Source organism: Leuciscus leuciscus (assembly GCF_965113295.1).
Source record: "Leuciscus leuciscus genome assembly, chromosome: 6".
Lineage (NCBI taxonomy): Eukaryota > Metazoa > Chordata > Actinopteri > Cypriniformes > Leuciscidae > Leuciscus > Leuciscus leuciscus.
In genome coordinates, this window is record NC_138730.1 from 37,201,041 (window position 1) to 37,220,205 (window position 19,165).

Genomic DNA, 19,165 nt, shown 5'->3' on the forward strand with positions numbered 1-19,165 from the left:
CAGAAGCTGTATACATATGGATATTAGATGCTGCATTATATGCTCAGGTGGAACACTCATTCCTTTTATGAAGAGAGAAAGATTTTTATCTGCTCATATCTATCTTTTTGTGTATCAGTGGTTTTAAAAGCTTTGCTGCATGACTGTACGCAGAGGCTTTGCATCCTCTAGATGTGCTATTTTAGTAATGAGTCCTGCAGATCATAACAGTCATTATAATCAGACTTCTCCCTCTCTGCATATTACTTTATGCGGAAGGCAAATGCTAGATGAGGCTGTGAGAGGGCCATTTCGTAAATGAGACTGAGAGAGTGAATTCTAGATGAAGCTGTGAGAGGATGAATGTTAGATGAGGCTGGATACTAGATGAGGCTGTGAGAGAGTGAATGGTAGATAAGGTTATAAGAGGATGAATGTCAGATGAGGCTGTGAGAGGGTGAATACTAGATGAGACTGTAAGAGGGTAATTTGTAAATGAGACTGAGAGAGTGAATGCTTAATGAGGCTGTTAGAAGAATTATAGATGAGGCTGTGAGAGGGTGAATGCTAGTTGAGGCTATTAAAGGGTGAATGTCAGGAGAGGCTGAATACTAGATGCGGCTGTGAGAGAGTGAATGGTAGATTTGGCTATTAGAGGATGAATACTGGATGAGGCTGTGAGAGAGTGAATGCAAGATGGGGCTGTGAGAGGGTGAATGCAAGATGATGCTGTGAGAGGGTGAATGCTAGATGAGGCTATGAGAAGATGAATGTCAGGAGAGGCTGAATACTAGATGAGGCTGTGAGAGAGTGAATTGTAGATGAGTCAGTTAGAAGAAGAATTATAGGTGAGGCTGTGAGAGGGTGAATGTCAGATGAGGCTGTGAGAGACTGAATACTAGATGAGGCTGTGAGTGAGTGAATGCTAGATGAGACTGTGAGAGGGTGAAAGGTAGATTTGGCTGTGAGAGGATGAATACTGGATGAGGCTGTGAGAGAGTGAATGTCAGATGAGGCTGTGAGAGGCTGAATACTAGATGAGGCTGTGAGAGGGTGAAAGGTAGATTTGGCTGTGATGATGAATTGTAAATGGGGCTGAGAGAGGCTGAATACTAGATGAGACAGTTAGAATAAGAATTATAGGTGAGGCTGTGAGAGGGTGAATGTCAGATGAGGCTGTGAGAGGCTGAATATTAGATGAGACAGAGGGTGAAAGGTAGATCTGGCTGTGAGGATGAATTGTAAATGAGGATGAATACTGGATGAGGCTGTGAGAGAGTGAATGCAAGATGGGGCTGTGAGAGGGTTAATTCAAGATGAGGCTATGAGAGGATGAATGTCAGGAGAGGCTGAATACTAGATGAGGCTGTGAGAGAGAGAATGCAAGATGGGGCTGTGAGAGGGTTAATTCAAGATGAGGCTATGAGAGGATGAATGTCTGGAGAGGCTGAATACTAGATGAGGCTGTGAGAGAGAGAATGCAAGATGGGGCTGTGAGAGGGTTAATTCAAGATGAGGCTATGAGAGGATGAATGTCTGGAGAGGCTGAATACTAGATGAGGCTGTGAGAGAGTGAATGCAAGATGGGGCTGTGAGAGGGTTAATTCAAGATGAGGCTATGAGAGGATGAATGTCAGGAGAGGCTGAATACTAGATGAGGCTGTGAGAGAGAGAATGCAAGATGGGGCTGTGAGAGGGTTAATTCAAGATGAGGCTATGAGAGGATGAATGTCTGGAGAGGCTGAATACTAGATGAGGCTGTGAGAGAGAGAATGCTAGATGAGGCTCTGAGAGTCAATGGTAGATGAGGCTGTGAGAGAGTGAATGCAAGATGGGGCTGTGAGAGGGTTAATTCAAGATGAGGCTATGAGAGGATGAATGTCAGGAGAGGCTGAATACTAGATGAGGCTGTGAGAGAGAGAATGCAAGATGGGGCTGTGAGAGGGTTAATTCAAGATGAGGCTGTGAGAGGGTTAATTCAAGATGAGGCTATGAGAGGATGAATGTCTGGAGAGGCTGAATACTAGATGAGGCTGTGAGCGAGAGAATGCTAGATGAGGCTCTGAGAGTCAATGGTAGATGAGGCTGTGAGAGAGTGAATGCAAGATGGGGCTGTGAGAGGGTTAATTCAAGATGAGGCTATGAGAGGATGAATGTCTGGAGAGGCTGAATACTAGATGAGGCTGTGAGAGAGAGAATGCTAGATGAGGCTCTGAGAGTCAATGGTAGATGAGGCTGTGTGAGGAAGGATTGTAAATGAGGCTGTGAGAGAGTGAATGTCAGATTGTTATAGTGGGTTGGACCGTTAATCATATCAATGATGAATTTACAGTGAAGTGCACTTTTGATTGTGACGCACTTTCTTGACCACAGAATGGCAGCTCTTATAGAGAACTGAGGAAAAATAATGGGGTAAATTAACTTCAAGTGCCCACTTAAACTGTGTTTTTCATAAGCATGTGTGTTTACCTGTGAGAAGTCAGTTTAAACAGATCTGGTTTCATCCCTTCTTACTCCCAACTCCCTTTCTGTTCATTTAAAGTGATAAAACAGTCAAGTTATTCCTATGCTGTGATTTTTATCCATGGTTGGTGCGTATTGATTATTTTGACCTGATTCTGGTGCTTTGAGCTCACAGCTGTTAGATAAAAATGCCAGGAAGTAGAGCAGTGTTGACAGTGGTGATGATCTTTTAAGTGGATAAAAAAAAAAAAAATGAATCCATCCAAAAAAGAAAATTCTGTAATTTACTCACACTCAAGATATTTTGAGAAATGTCTCATATGTTGTTTGGTTTCCAGTGTCCTTCAGAATTATTTTCTTTTGTGTTTTGCTGAAGTAAGTCAGTCATACAGGTTTGGAATGATATGGTGCATTTTTATAGTACTTTATATTGTGCATTTTATATGATATGGTGCATTTTATAATATTTTAATTAATTTTTAATCAATTAGAAGCATTTATCAGGCATATACGTAAATATACAGTGGATTCATTCGTAACACAATAGTTCTAGTGTAAAAGCTGTTTGCCCTTGAGTTTGGGGGGGGGGGGGGGGTGGTTTCAAAAATAGATCACATTTTTTTTGTTAATGTTTCTGTCTAATGTCTCCCACACAAGCAAAGAAACTAGCTATTTGTGCAGACAAGGACATTACGAATGTTGCATTTTCATAAATGTATTGGATTTTCTGGCTTTGTGTCAGTCTGTTGTAATTCGTTTATGTTGATTAATCATTTTGAAAGTACTGAGTGAGTACTATTATTATTGAGTGTTATGCTTTGTAGGTTTGCAGAGTAACTTCAACAGGTCACGTAAACCTTTATACTCAAGCACGACTGCTAAATAAGCTCCTCCGTGTGTCCACATCATGTGTAGAATGAATGTGTGTAATCCAGTGAGTCTCTCAATCTGATCTGAGAGTTATGCCACTGTTTTAAATGGCTCCAGCTGTTGGCAGTGAAAGAAGTAATCCTATGATGAGGTCAGAGGGACATCCTGTCTGGCTCAAACTGTATCTATGTGTGCACATGAAAAAAAGAAATATGTCAGGACATAACAAATGTGTTTAAGTCAATGCAGCTGACAATGGAAATGTAATTTCACACAGGTACTGTTACTGCCGTGTCAGCACATACACACACACTCACACTGGCTTTCTTTGTTCATCTGGGCATTGTAATGCATTTAGATGTTGCAAGGTTATTCTTTTAGACTTTCCGGAAACATTACAGCAGTTCTTCATTGATTCTCTTATTGGATTAAATGGCTCCATGGTGTTGATGTATTTGTGTGTTTTTGATGAGTTTGTATTGATTGGTGTATGTATTAGATCAGGTCTAAGTGTTTCAATGGCAAGAGTAAGAGTTCAGTGGTGGTTTTGGAATGAGTGTTTGACCTATATGTATTTTTCTGTATGTGTCAGTGGCGCCGCTCAGCCGCTGCTGAATCTGCACTGACACGCCAAAGGTGTGAAATTATAATTCTGTTGTGAGTTTGCACAGTCTGAAATGTGACGGGTTACAAAACCCTGGGTGCCGTGAAATAATGCTAACCATTGCTGGGCTCAAAAACAACAATACATTGTGACTAGTGTAGTCTGAATCATGAACAGATTATTCTTACGAGCCAGTTTTTTTTTTTTTTTTTATGCACAAAAAGACAGTTTGAATCATTCCATGATTTCTTCTCAGAAACTAATTGAATCCATCAGAGTGAACACTGAATTAATAACATGCATGGATCTGCACGTTTGGGCCAAAACACGGAAACGAGTTAGCATTTTAGCACTTCTGGTTCCATCGTCCCAAAGTAAATGACTGAAATAAGGTCTGTGGTTAACACAAACTCAAGATACTTTCACGTTTTATTCTACGACATAAAATACATCAGTATTACAAATTTAGGTCATACCTGCACTACTCCACTAGACACTTAAAATACCATCAGCTGAACATGCCCAGTTTGAAGAAGTTAAAAAGGGAAAGCGGATAAATCTTGCCAGAGCTCGGAGCCAGCCACAAGTCAGCAGTCTCTCCTATCTTTCCTTGGTATGAGCAGTGAAAAGACCAAAGCAATTACGAGAAACATTTTTGAATTTATGGCCCTGGAAAACCAGCCGTTCTCCATAGTTGAGGACAGAGGCTTCAGAAATCTGATAAATTGCCTCAGCCCAAAATATACAATACCGAGTAGGCGGTACATTTACGACATAGCGTTACCTGAAGCCCAATTTATACTTCTGCGTCGAACTAAATGCCAATTTATACTTCTGCGTCGGGTGTGCGTAGAAGGTACGGCGTAGCATACGCATTGACGTGTACCATACAGGCCAATTTATACTTCTGCGTCGGGTGCGCGTAGAAGGTACGGCGTAGCATACGCATTGACGTGTACCATACGTCGTACCCTTCGCCGTACCCTGACGCGCACCTCCTCAAAAATGTAACTACGCGTCGCGGCGACGCGGACCGCAAGATCTGTGATTGGTCAGCTGGATAGCATCGCGTTTCCTCCTACGCATTTCCGGAATGATCTTCTGCACTCTGCACCGGCCGCCCGCCATTTTTAAATTCCGAAGATCAGTGAAGAGCCATGGAAATAGACCAAGTGACCGAGAGATTGCTTGAAGAAGTGCGGAAATACAGCCATCTGTATGACTCCTTCAGTCGCCATTGCTCGTAGAAACCTAAACTCAAAACAGCCGCGAGGAATGTAAACACAGTGGAACTGGAACATTAAAACCCACCCGCGCCAACTAGCGTTTCGGCGGTGTAACTGCAGAGCAACACAGACATTCGCAGAAGTATAAATGCTCACGACGGCGTCGCCTACGTGCGTAGCCTACGACGTACACTACGGCGTACACTCGACGCAGAAGTATAAATTGGCCTTACGTCGTACCCTTCGCCGTACCCTGACGCGCACCTCCTCAAAAATGTAACTACGCGTTGCGGCGACGCGGACCGCAAGATCTGTGATTGGTCGGCTGGATAGCATCGCGTTTCCTCCTACCCATTTCCGGAATGATCTTCTGCACTCTGCACCGCCCGCCCGCCATTTTTGAAATTCCGAAGATCAGTGAAGAGCCATGGAAATAGACCAAGTGACCGAGAGATTGCTTGAAGAAGTGCGGAAATACAGCCATCTGTATGACTCCTTCAGTCGCCATTGCTCGTAGAAACCTAAACTCAAAACAGCCGCGAGGAATGTAAACACAGTGGAATTGGAACATTAAAACCCACCCGCGCCAACTAGCGTTTCGGCGGTGTAACTGCAGAGCAACACAGACATTCGCAGAAGTATAAATGCTCACGACGGCGTCGCCTACGTGCGTAGCCTACGACGTACACTACGGCGTACACTCGACGCAGAAGTATAAATACGCCGTAGCTACGTCGTAGGCTGTGTGTAGCGCGCGTACCCTTCGGCATACCCTGACGTGCACCTCTCCAAAAATGTAACAACGCGTCAACTCTACGCGGACGCAAGCGCTGTGATTGGTCTGCTAGGACCGCTCCCTGGGGTTTCACATGCTCCCTCTGCGCGCGTGAACGCGGACAACGACGCAGAAGTATAAATGAAAACCAACGCGTTGCCTACAGCGTAGAGGCTCCGGCGTAGGTCCGACGCAGAAGTATAAATCAGCCTTGAGTTGTTTAATCTCGTGTCATGTTAGAAGCCGATCCTGAAGCAGCAATCAGTTTTACAACTGACTGATATTTGGACTTCATTTTCAGTTAATTGTTATTTCTACATCTTTCCAGTCCTTGAGCACTTTATTTGACAGAATGAGAGTTGTTTAAGTGAGATAAGATCCTGTAATTTAGTGCAGTATGGGGAAAATTGTAATGTTTATTCATTTCTTTTATTATGAAAATAAAAGTTTGCATTGAAAAAAAAGTAGATTTTTGTTTGTGTATGCTGTCAAATATAGTTCATAAAATCGGTACAAAAATCGGTATTGGCTGGTCAGTGGTCACACAAATCGGAAATAGGAATCGGCCAAGAAAATTGCAATCGGTGCATCTCTAATTTATATATATCATATTGTATATCATTATTATAACACACACACACACACACACACACACACACACACACACACACACACACACACGTATGTGTATGTATGTATGTATGTACTTGAGACACATGCATATTTGCTGAGTAGTCTGCGACTGTGTTCTCAAATTATCTTCAGTCATTTCCTATGACAGAATTTATACAGCATCTGTGTGTTTTAAAACTGGACATCTGCTCATGTGTAAAAATCCCCAGTTGCTGTCTTCTATATCGTAAACACTCAACATGTGATCATGGAATTTTAATAAGAGGGAAGTCTGGTTCCTTCTCACAAGCACACACATTCACGTCTGTACTATACGTATATTGTCCGTGTCTGGTGATTTCTCCTGCGGGTTTTCCTGATCTGATCTTGTGGACCATAGGAGCCCAGAGAGTCCATGTTTTTTGCCTATTGAGGTATCTGGACCATCTGTGCACCGTGTGTGACACCTTGACCTTTGTTCTTATAAAGTTAGTGGAGCGTAACTAGGTGACCCTTTAGACAGGGTCGCAGTTCCAACACCTGTCATCCCGGAGAGTATAGGATCAAAGGGATTATGATGTAATGTTGTAATGTCTCATCATGTGACCTCTTCCTCCTGCTCAAACAGGCTGACGCCGAGCAACCACGACCGAATTCAGCGCTTACGCCAGGAGTTCCAGCAGATCAGGCAGGAAGAGGTAGAGCCAGATGATCACCAGCGCTCCTACAGCTTGGAGCAGACCTGGGTGAGTGTGTGAGCTGTGTGTGTGCACCCATAATCACTGGACGTACGCCCATGGTCTCTGGGAACTCCCAAGAAGGATAAGACAGTCTGAGGACTGGGGCGGTTACGTGCATGACCTCCAGGACTGGGATAACGCTAACTGCTAACCTGAGACCACTGCATGCAGGAGCATGTAACTTTTGACACTGACATTATCCGCTAACAATGCTAACATCACATGTGTTCATCCATCTGGACTGTTCACCCATCCATTCATCTGTTCAACCATATCACCGCAGCCATGGCTTCGGCAGATCATGAATTAAGTCAAGAACTGTGATTGGCTGAGTATGTTTGTGTTTGTGGCATGAAAGAGTGAATGTGTGTCTGAGAGTAAAAATCAAAAAAATTTGACTGAAATTGTTTAGTATTTAAGCTATTGAATTTAAATCCAGATCATTAGAATCTGGATTGAGTGTGAACTCAATATGATGATCTGGATTGAGGTAAATTTAAAACCCTTATGCCTTTAAGCTTGTGCAGAAGGTCCTAATAAAGGGATTGTTCACCTCAAAAATGAAAGTTCTGTCGTTCCAAACCTGTATGACTGATTTTCTTTTATGAACACAAAATTGTCCATACAATGAAGGTCAGTTGTTGTGGACCCCATTGACTTTCATTTGTATGGGCAAAACAGTTCAAACATTACTAAAATGTTATTATTTTTTTGTGTGTTGCACAGATGAAATAAAGACATCCAGGTTTTGAAACAACAAGAGTAAATGATGACAGAATTTTCTTTTTTGGGTGAACTATTCCTTTAAGTCAGGAATGAGTTGCACTTGAAAATGATCTTCCTTAAAAAGGGGTCTTGTCCATTTCAGAAACTCTTCTGTGTGGAATATTTTTAACATTATTAATTTGTAATCATCTTTCCAGGGAGAGAGTTTCAATGAACTGTTACACACGGTATTGTGTATTTTCCTTAATGTAAATTTGTCTTTTTAAATTTTTCATCATCTCAACTTTTTCAAACACCTTTAATGTATGGAATTATTTTTGTTGTTTTGCTTTGTAATGGTAGTGATTATGTAACTGTATTAAATGACGTCTTCAATGTCTTTTACCTTCCCCCTTTTACGTCCCCAAATTTTTCCCAGTTTCCAAACGTCCAAAACCCCCATGATAATTCTAAGGCCTTTTTTTATTTTTACTATGCCTAAAAACCCTTTTTTTTGTAAACAAAAGGCAACAGAATAAAGATGGGTGGTTTTCTTTAATGAGTCAGTTTTGTTTCTCTAGCCAAATCAAATCCAATTCAGGTGTGTTTCAAACATGTCCATCATTTCTTCTTGGAGTTTTTCTCTTCAAGAGATGACAGGTGAGAATAAACAGGAAAATTTCCACTTTTGACCACTAACCATTTTTCGTGAGTGTTTGTGAGTCAACGTTAACATCATTGGCTGTTATAAATCAGATAGCGTTACTGCATTCGTATCAGACCTTTAATGCCGTAATCTGTTTAGCAAACAAATGGTACGTTCCTGTGACGCTGATGTTGTTTTAGGCAGTGAAGTGTGTGTGTGTGTTAATGAACTGGGCTAAATGACCCGGCTCCACACATCCTTCATCCTTCAACACCTCTGTCTCCACGGCAACATGGCTGGCAAGCTGTGTCAATCAATCCCAGCATGCTGTTCTCCTTCATTAGAGTTAATGGAATTCTCCGTGTGGATCGGCTCTTGATTGAGCATGCCTGGGACGGCATTCATCTGTTTGACCGAGCGTGACGAGAGCAGGGAACTCAATGTAAATGTTGCCATAAAAGAAATGGATTCTTATGGGTCATGAGCAATTTACCGCAGTTACACTGTTCTGAGTGTGGAACAAAGCCGTCAGTGTGTGTGTGAGAGAGAGAGGCGGTGTTAAATGAGTCTTTTATTGTTTATAATTACACCCTTATGTTCCGTGCCGACCAAGTGTGAGTGTGTGTGTGTGTGATTTCTTAATGAATTACATTACAGAAGTGCTTAATTATGTTATCACTACAAATCCACCCCTCACCATAAAATGTGCTAATATTCACTCAATATTCATCTAGCATTCACCTAACATCCAGCTAACATTTATCTAACAATCACCTAACATTCACCTAACGTCTGCTGTTGACCCCTCATTCCAGTGCATAATGTATGTAGACGTATACCTCAACTGGTAGAGCATGTCTCTAGCAATGCCAGGGTCATGGGTTTGATTGCCAAGGATCACATAAACCGCTGTAAGTCACTGGATCTCAGAGGAATAAAACTAGCACCACTGGAGATGAAAAATGTATGAGGGTTTAGAACTAAAAAATAGAATTTTATTGCCTGATTATATAATAAATAAAGTTACATCTAAATATAAATATATACTTCAGTTTTTGTTTCGTATTTGTAGTTTGATTTTGGGAATTAACGTCAAGCAGAATATAGAGATAAATAGATCTGGAATAATTGCACATATTTTTAATGATGTGGTCATTTGAATAATGGATAATAATTTTATAATAACTATTGAGGACTGTAATGTAGCTGTAATTTTGTTATGAAGAGTAATAACCAACTCCATGAATATTTTATAGGTTATAATCTACTCTAATGGTTTCATTAACCGCAGTAATGCGCTAAAGGTCATAGGACTGGTAATAATGTTAAGCATTCAAACACATTTCTGCACTAATGTCACAGACCTCTACACAAAAAAACATCAGTGAAACCTGGTAAGTGCTTAGCTTAAGTGTTTGTTTGTCTGTATGCTCCTTCCATAACTCCATAAAATCGTTCTCTACTGAACTTTTACCTGTTTGTGTTTAATTAACATGGTAATAACTCTTGTTTCTGTTACAGTCGAACTGCAGCTCGCACCCGCAGACTTCATCTGGCCGTCACTCGGTGTCTGTGGAGGTGCAGTTACAGAGGCAGGAAGCCAGGGATGCTTTCACACATGCTCAGAGACAGTACAGCTCTCTGCCACGGTACGCGTTCGTGTGGAATCTATACCAATGGTGCTTGTTGTTATTTAGGCCTATTAGTTAAAGCACTTATACAAACATGTGAAATCAAAATTAGGAGTTTTGTGGCTTGTAGTCCATGTCTATTAGCTGTAAGAAAGGATCAATATGATTTTTTTATTTTTTTATAATACTTTTATTCCGTAAGGATGCATTAAAGGTAGGGTAGGTAATCATTTTTCTAAAAAAAAAACATTCCAAATTTGTTTAAACTGTCTTTATATACCAATACATAATTAAAATGTAAGTACTCTGAAAAAGAAAATTTAAAAATCGAGTGACTGTAGACCTTTTAATCTGCAATAAACACAGCTCATTATTTCCATTCACTCCACCCCCTCCCTTCTGAGCTCCTTCCAAAGCCACGCCCCCAAAATACATGAACGCGCGACGCCAAACGCTCAGGCTGGAACAAGACGCATTTATTACCTGAGACGAGTGGAGAGGAAGGAGCGCAGTACATACAGTGACATCATGTCAGAATCACATGTAATAAAATACCTAACTTTATCACTATGAATATAAACAAATAAGATTTCTTTTAGTACTCACTATCAAGCTAGCATATCGATAATGGTAAAGTTTCATTCGGTAACGAGCTATATTTATAAGGCAAAACTAAAAACAGGTTGCATTGATACACGTTTTTCCATTACCATCAGTTACACTGTGATGAAGATGAATTTCGTGTAAGATTCATAACATATACGGTGTTTTGCATGTAAGAGTTTCCATGATGAAAACATTGTTGACTCTAATGAAGACTAACGTACACTCCGAGTCCGGAGACAAATACCGCATCGTCGGCTCGAGGACAGGTCCGGGGTTGAGGGCGAAGCAGAGGAGGTCGTTCAAGAGTGCGGGCAGGGTCCGAGGAAGTAGTTTTTGCCTTGTTTGCCTTCGCTGACTGCATATGCAGGTGCTTTGAGCTGAATATTTCCGGGAACGGTGACATGTGATGAGTGCACGCAGGGCAGCGCGCGCAGTGGGGCTCGGGGCGGGCACGAGACATGAAGGCATCTGATTGGTTCTTTACATTCGCACCGAATGGCAGTGATTGGTCAGAGTTTTTACTGTCCTGCAGCTGCTACAGAGGTCTGATTTCTTTCATTCCTTTTTCTAAACACATAATGTATTGACTACTATCAGGATGGAAGGACCATTTCACCCAGTATAAAAAAAAGTGTTTCTGAACAGGATTACCTACCCTACCTTTAAATTGAAAAAAAGTGACAGTAAATACATTTATAATGTTACAAAAGATTTCTGTTTCAAATAAATTGTTTTTTTTTCATGAAAGAATCCTAAAAAAAATTAATCATGCTTTCCAAAAAAAATTCAAGCAGCACAGAAATGTTCCTTGTGCAGCAAATCATCACATTAGAATGATTTTTGAAGGATCATGTGACACTGAAGACTGGAGTAATGAAGCTTTGACACCACAGGAATAAAATATTTTTTAAATATAGGTGTATTGAAAACAGATCTTTTAAATTGTAATAATATTTCACAATATTGCTGTTTTTATTGTATTTTTGACCAAATAAATGCAGCCTTGATGAGCAAAAATACTGACCCCAAATTTTTTTGAATGGTAGTTTATATGCTAATGTACACCAAAAAGTTGACAAAATTCAGTTTTAGCAACTTTATATTCTCTCTCTATAAGAAAAATAGCCAAAATGTAGATTTTTTAAAAATAAAATGTAAAAAGTAATTTTTTTGTTGTTGTTGAAAAATTCATCCAATAAATTCCTCCTCGTGATTACGAAGGAATTGACTGGATTTTATTCATTTTGAAAGTGTCTTCATTGTGCTCGTCTATAGTACAAGCTGTCAAGTGTTTTTACTGGACTGTGATGAAAACTAAAGGATATTGGCAAAAAAGAAAAAGGAAGCACTTCTTTGATAAGTCCCGCCCCCTGTTTCCAGTTTCAATATGAACAAACTATGAATGTCTTTAAACATATAAACTAAGCTTTTCACCTTTCCCATTCCTCCGCATGTGTAGCCACCCTCGTAAGACGCCCACCCCGGCGTCAGAGAGCGATTGGGCGAGGACGTGTCCAGCCGGAGACAGTTTCCAGGCAGCGAAGGACAGCGGGCGTTACTCCAGCTACCAGGGACATCGTTCCGTCCCGCGCACCGTTCCTCGTCACGGCTGCAGGAATGGCCTCTCCGTTCCCCCAGGAGCCGGCGGTACCTCGGTGGGTGGAGTGTATAATGCACGTGTCCTTCTGGAGGCCCAGGAGCTCCTGCGACAGGAGCAGAGACGCAGGGAACAGGAAATCAAAGGAAGATGCCCATCAATGCGGCTGGACTACGAATCACAGGATTCTAAAGGGCCCCACAGACAGGACGTCCCACCGTCCCCTTCACAGGTTGTCCGACTCAGCCGCATACACACACCTGAGAAAACGCACCCGTTTTTGTCATGAGAAGAAAGGAAAAACCTTTCTCCTGTTTTCAAAGAGGCAATCGCAAACAAAGGCTCTCTTACAAACATATATTTGTGTGCCACTTGTACACAGACTCCCCGAGTGCCTTTTCTTTATGAGGTCACAGTGGTCCTGCCCAGATAGACATTGGCTCATTGGTGCGTCCAGAGGCAAGACGTCTCTTGGTTCGCTGTGAAGACCTTCATGCTCTGACAATCAGCCTGACAAAGACCTGTTCCTCTCTAGAACCATGTAGAACTTGCAGTTTGCACAGGTTTTAATGAAGTTTTGTGAAGTAGAGCTTTTTTAGGATTTATCAGATTCATTCTTACACATCAGGTAAAAGTTGTCAGTTAAACTTGTATTTGATGTAGTCAGGGGAGTCGCTAGTTTTGGGGAAAAAAGGGACTGAGTTACAGGGGGCCCAGAAAACCTAGCGACACCACTGGATGTGTAGTCACATGTTTGAAGAACTCGACAAATCTAGGTACAAAATACACAGTCAGAGACTCCTGGGAATCCAGTGAAAAGAGAAAATCCCCAAAATGCAATGGAAAAGAAGAGAGAAAGGAAATGGGGTCACAGATAGCAGGTCATTAATTGATGCTCCTCATTAAATTTTCAGAGCTCTTTCACACACAGACACAGAACCCACGACCCACCGCTGTCTGCCAGGTGTGTGTGTGTGAGTTCCTGTCTCCCAGATGACACACACTGAATTTTTCATCACACACACCAGCTGCCCCTGTATTGACAGGCCACAGCGCTCTGTGAAAGTTCAGACGAAAAGATTGTCTTCCCTTCTCCCTTAAACATGCATAAATGCGCGCACACACACACACACACACATACACAGAGGCTGTGTTTGAAATGGCATGCTACCATTTCTGTAGTATATATAGTAGTGTATATACTATTCACTGCATGTATGTGTGTATACTGGGTTGCCGAGCACTGTGTGTGTGCGTCCATGCGAGCGTAAAAAAACCTAGCGATGTGATTATACACATGGAATGTAATAAAAGCATCTATAGCTTGTGTAGACACACACACACATATATACGCAGAGTATATATGTACAGTACATATACATGTATACATGAAATGAAAAAAGAAATGAGTATAGCTTCAATATAGGCTATTATGTGTACAGTTAAATGTAAATATATATATATATATATATATAAACTATATATATATATATATATATATATATATATATATATATGCGCATATGTAAGTGTATATGTATAACTCTGTACACATATAGCTTATAATGCTTTGTCATATGGCCCCCAGTGTCATCTCATTTGTTTAGACTACCAAAACTTGAGACTTTCTTACACATAATTGGATATAAAATAATTTTATATATACAATACAAAACGAGTATTACATTTAATAATGCACTTTTTCACATATAAGCAGTATTCAGTGCGTACTGCACTCTGCACAGTATGCAGTACATTAGTATTCCATTTCAAAAACAGCCACACACTCCTCTGGAGCACATGATAGATTGATGGATTTTATTGATCATTTAAATAGAAAGTCCTTACCCACTCGCAGTCTTACAGCCTGTGCCGGAAGCATCACTTAAGCCCCGCCTCTTTGCATTTCAGCTCCGCCCCCGACAGCTGCCGATATAGTGAATCTGCATGAGAGTGATGCGTTTGAGTTCTCAGACTAGAACTTCGAGTCTCTGATAGTTCTGGGCTTTGAGTCAAGAGCTCCCGTTGAGCTGAGACTCTCTCAGACTGGAGTGTAAGAGGCTAGGTCAGCGCTGTGTGTGTACGTGCGCGGGGGCAGTGCCATATGAGCCAGCCCATGCTCGCTTGACACATAACAGTGGGACACATGGTGCGCAACACACTCTACTGCCCAGGCACAGATGGTTGGGTGCGTTTGGTGTGTCTGTCTGTGTGTGTGTGTGTATGGGGATATCAAGATGATAACATGAAAAGAGCCTCAGTATGACACGACTAAACAATCAAGACACTTTGTTATCTTCTTTGTTCCTCCGTATCCAGTATGGAAATTTGCTCCTGATCTTGCCTTGCTCGTCCTATTTTGTACATTCAACCCTTTTTAACCTTTTCAAATGAACAAAACCTCTTTTGCACCTTTTAAAATGTCAAATTTCCAGATTGTAACAATTTTAATGAAGAAGCGTTAAATACATGGCGCCTTTTGATTCTTTTATTTATGTGTGTATCCTAGGATAGCAACTATCTCCATAAGTGTTCTAAAGGTCAGAGGTCATGAGCGGGCAGAGATATGGGGTCTCCAATGGACTAATGTATGATTTTCTGGATATTTTGTGTTAGTTTGTTTACAGGACTCTGTACAGGGTTTTTTGCTTTTTGTTTCTGCCTGTGTCTGTTATTTTGTGATGTTTATACGCTGTTGAGAAATTGGTGATGTTTAGAAACACAGCAGCTGTTTAACTTTGGACTGTACAAAACTCTTGTAAAATAAAGGAAGGGGATGCTCTTCTGTTTGCTGTACACTTGTGTTTTCACATGTGTGTGTGTCTGTGAGGGAGAGATCCATAGATATGTATACGTAGATGCCACATTCAACCACTCTAGACACGTCGGCATGCCCGCCATCTTGCAAAAGGTCAGCGTGTCGTCACTCACAATAAGACTCAATGATGCCACAACATTGTGCAGCTTCTGGTTATGAAACCGCAAAGATTTGAATTCACGAAGAATTCACAGGTGAGAGTGTGTTTTTATATGTATTAACTCAATATTACAGGTTTTTACTTTGCTACTTTTCAATGTTTTTACTTTTACTACGGTAACTTTTTAATGCCGTGTCAGCTGACTCCTTAGTCTTGTTGTTTTGTTTTAGTTTAGCAAGATCATCTGCCAAGTTTTGGTTTGTGCTGGAGTTATTTTGATGCCTGCTGTCCTGATCATGAAATTTTGCTGATCTTGTTTCCACCTTCTAGCCTTTTTTTCTAGAATTTTCATTTGCTTTGCATAATTAGTCATTCTGTCATTGATGGAGAAAAGGTCACCAGGGTCAGAGGTCAGTCAAAATAGAAAGGCTGTCAAGCTTTCACTTCCTTTCCTCCAGATATGCCACACATACTCCTGCTTACTTCAAAAAATTGTTATATTAAAATAAGAAATGAGAAACCTGCTTTTATTCAGAAGAAATACTGCAGCAAAATCATTTTCATCACATTTGGTTGCATTAATGACTGAAAAATGGTCTGATGGGGTTTTCTGGGTGAAATTATGTTTTAAGACATTTTTCGACAGCAAGATAATACAAAGACAATTAATATACATATATTCAAAAGTTTGGGGTCGGTAAGAATACAAAAATAGAATAAAAAATACAGTGAAATGATACAATAGTGAAATATTATTGCAATCTAAAATAACAAATTTTTTTATTTCTGTGATGGCAAAGCTGAATTTTCAGCATAATTTATCTTATCCTTATGATCCTTAAGAAATCATTATAAAATGCTGATTTGAAGTTTTAAAGGGGTCATATAATGCCATTTTTGTACAAGCTAATATGAATTTTTTAGGGTCTAAATTAAAAGTTTGTAATATACTTTAATTAAAAATTCTCATTAGTATTGTAAGAAAACACTAATTTTACCTGGTCAAACACAGCTCTGTTTTCAGCACGCCGTTTAAGTGCATGTGTCTTTAAATGATGAGCTTTGCTCACCCCGCCCCTTCTGTGTGTACACCGTTTGTAACACAATAACCATAACGCGTTGTTCATTATAAACGTGGAATTATGAATTAAGTTTATAACGTCGTACATAGAAAACATGCCGTAATGTACCTGAGTGTAAACCTTAGCCGCATTCATCGTGAAGGGTGCAGCAAGCGATTTGCAAAGATTAATATAAAGATTAATATAAAGGTTAATAAAACGTTACGCTCACTTCTTCTTCTGGAGGTGCAGCAGGAACACGAATAGTTGGTACCGATCCTTTTTTCAGGAGCAGCTTCTTAGCAAAAACAGCTTTATACTGATCCTCGTTTATAAAGCAGTCTGGTGTGTGAAATGATTCACGCAAACATGAAAGCATTGACTTTGATCGTGGGGAATATTCCCTTCAAAAACAAACTCAGCCACTGCGTCTTCAGCGGTTCGGATTCAGGAACATCAAAACGACTGCTGTGTTCCTTATTACACCCAAGAACAGAACACCCCAATCACTTAGACGCCATTCTGCTCATAGACAGTGCTCCAGTATCAACAATGACCGCGGACTATGATGATTGACAGCTCGCTCACGAGCGAGGGCGGGACTGTGTTGAAACGCTGCTGTCAATCAAAAATCGTGGGGGGGCGTCCGACCGTGTGACGTCACTAGGTCGAACGGCTTGATTTGAGAGATTGGAAAACATATAAGGAGATAAAAATAAAAAAAACACTGGATGGATTTGTAGCATTTTATGATGGTTGTGTACAGGCACTGCCAACACACATTTCAGTACAATCAACTTGTATGTACCATTATATGACCCCTTAAAAACCCCTTTTTTTTATTATTATCAATGTTGAAAACAGTTGTGCGGCTTAATATTTTTGTGGAAGCCTTGGCTGCGTCCAAATATGCCAACTTCCATACTATATTATAGTAGGTGAAAAACTGTATGTGAGCTGAGACTTCTAAATTAATAGTATTCATAAGACAGTAGGCGAAAAGTATACCGGATGACCTACTATTTCTACCGAGATTCTGAAGTGCGCATTTGAAGGAAACTTTACTATCCCATGAGGCCATGGGAGAGGAATTATGAATGGCAGTAAAGCGACACAACTGACGCTAGTAGGTCACGTGACAGTAACAAGATGGTGGATGTAGTAGGCCTATGTCCGAATTTCATTCACACTACCCCACATTGATACTATATTGAAATGTTTTTTGTTAATGGTTGCAAAGTAAGTTTCAAACTGAATGTAGTAACTACTATACGATATGAGATTTCGGATGCAGCACATGATTCTTTGATAAATAGAAAGTTAAAAAGAACAGCGTTTATTTGAAATAAAAATCTTTGGTAACATAAATGTATTTACTGTCACTTTTGATCAATTTAATGCATCCTTGTTGAGTAAAAATACTAATTCCTTTAAAAATCTCTCTGACCTCAAACTTTTGAATGTATTGTACATCATCTTACCTTTTAGCCTGAAACACTGAGTAGTGGAATAGGAATCATTCAATTTCAAACGATTCTTATTGCTATTGAAACGACTGGTGCATTATTTAAATATTTAAAAATGTGCATGTTCACCAGGATAAAAATGGAAAGAAAAAGATGGAGAGAGAGAAAGAAAGAGGCAGAGAGTGCTGGGCTGGAGCAGATGGAGCAGCCCTTCCTCCAGATGTTTTTGAAGGTGCCACTCTCACCTGGAACCTAGCAACAGATGTGCTAATTATACACACGGACACACACTTTTTTTTCTCACATACATTTTTTTTCTTCTTGTGCTTTCTCTCTCACACAAACAACTAGATAAAAAGAACAGTGAATATTTCTCACGCACCCAAAAGCGTTCCTGACTTAAATTTTTTCCAAGTCTTTTAAGTATTTATGAGAGTGTGTGTGTGTGTGTGTGTTTCAGATGTGTTTGCTTGAGTTTGAGGTTTATAATTCGTAAATGAAAAAGATCTTATTTTGACCGTGGGGCAGAGCGTGCACACACACACACACACACACACACACACACACACACACACACACTGCAGGAGAGTCTGACAGACTCATCTGTGAGACAAAGTGGTGTGCAGGAGAGCAAATTCGGGAGAAGCCGAGGCAAGTGTTCTGCCACACTACCTGAATGGGTTCACGTTTAGCAGAGACTCGTTGTTTCTGCTTTACTGGATCACTGATCAACTGTTAGTTCAGATAGAGCAGAAACATTATGTGGTCTTTAATGAACAATTAATGTAGTTAAAGACTGTCAGCAACCTGTATTTAATATCTAGAAAGAATAACAGTTTCTATTGAGTTTTAGTGCAGTTGAGTTTTAAGCACTAACCCATTTGATCCTAAGCAGGGTTGGTATTATTTATATATGGTAGCCTATATGCGATTTTATATTTTTCAGTTTTATTTTTAGTATTTTTGTCATGTGTTTTTGTCGTCTTTTTAAAAAATGTCTATACAGCTTAATTTATTTCTATTTTATTTTAAGTAATTTTACCCTCTGGTTTCACAGACAAGGCTTAAGCCTATCTCCGACTAAAATGCATGTTTGAGCTGTTTTAACTAAAAGCAGCTTGCACTGATATATATCTTAAATTATGTCTGTCATTGTTTTCCGTGTCTCGAGAGTCGAGATGCTCACCAGTAATGTTTTTTTTTTTCTAAGGCATGTTTATAAAAGCTACTTAAAGCTGCAGTCCGTAGTTTTTCCTCTTTTTCGCC

At 40.2% G+C, this 19,165-nt stretch overlaps 1 protein-coding gene across 2 annotated transcripts in view; it reads left to right on the plus strand.

Moving 5' to 3' along the window:
- pard3ab (par-3 family cell polarity regulator alpha, b) overlaps nt 1-15,250 on the plus strand; it is an 85,326-nt gene extending 70,076 nt beyond the window's left edge. For both annotated transcript variants that reach the window (XM_082173449.1, XM_082173450.1), the window contains 3 exons: nt 7,158-7,275; nt 10,142-10,269; nt 12,317-15,250. In XM_082173449.1, coding sequence (XP_082029575.1) covers nt 7,158-7,275; nt 10,142-10,269; nt 12,317-12,743 — 673 coding nt within the window. In that variant the 3' untranslated portion in view covers nt 12,744-15,250. The remainder of the gene's footprint in view (nt 1-7,157; nt 7,276-10,141; nt 10,270-12,316) is intronic.
- The last annotated feature ends 3,915 nt before the right edge of the window (nt 15,251-19,165 follow it).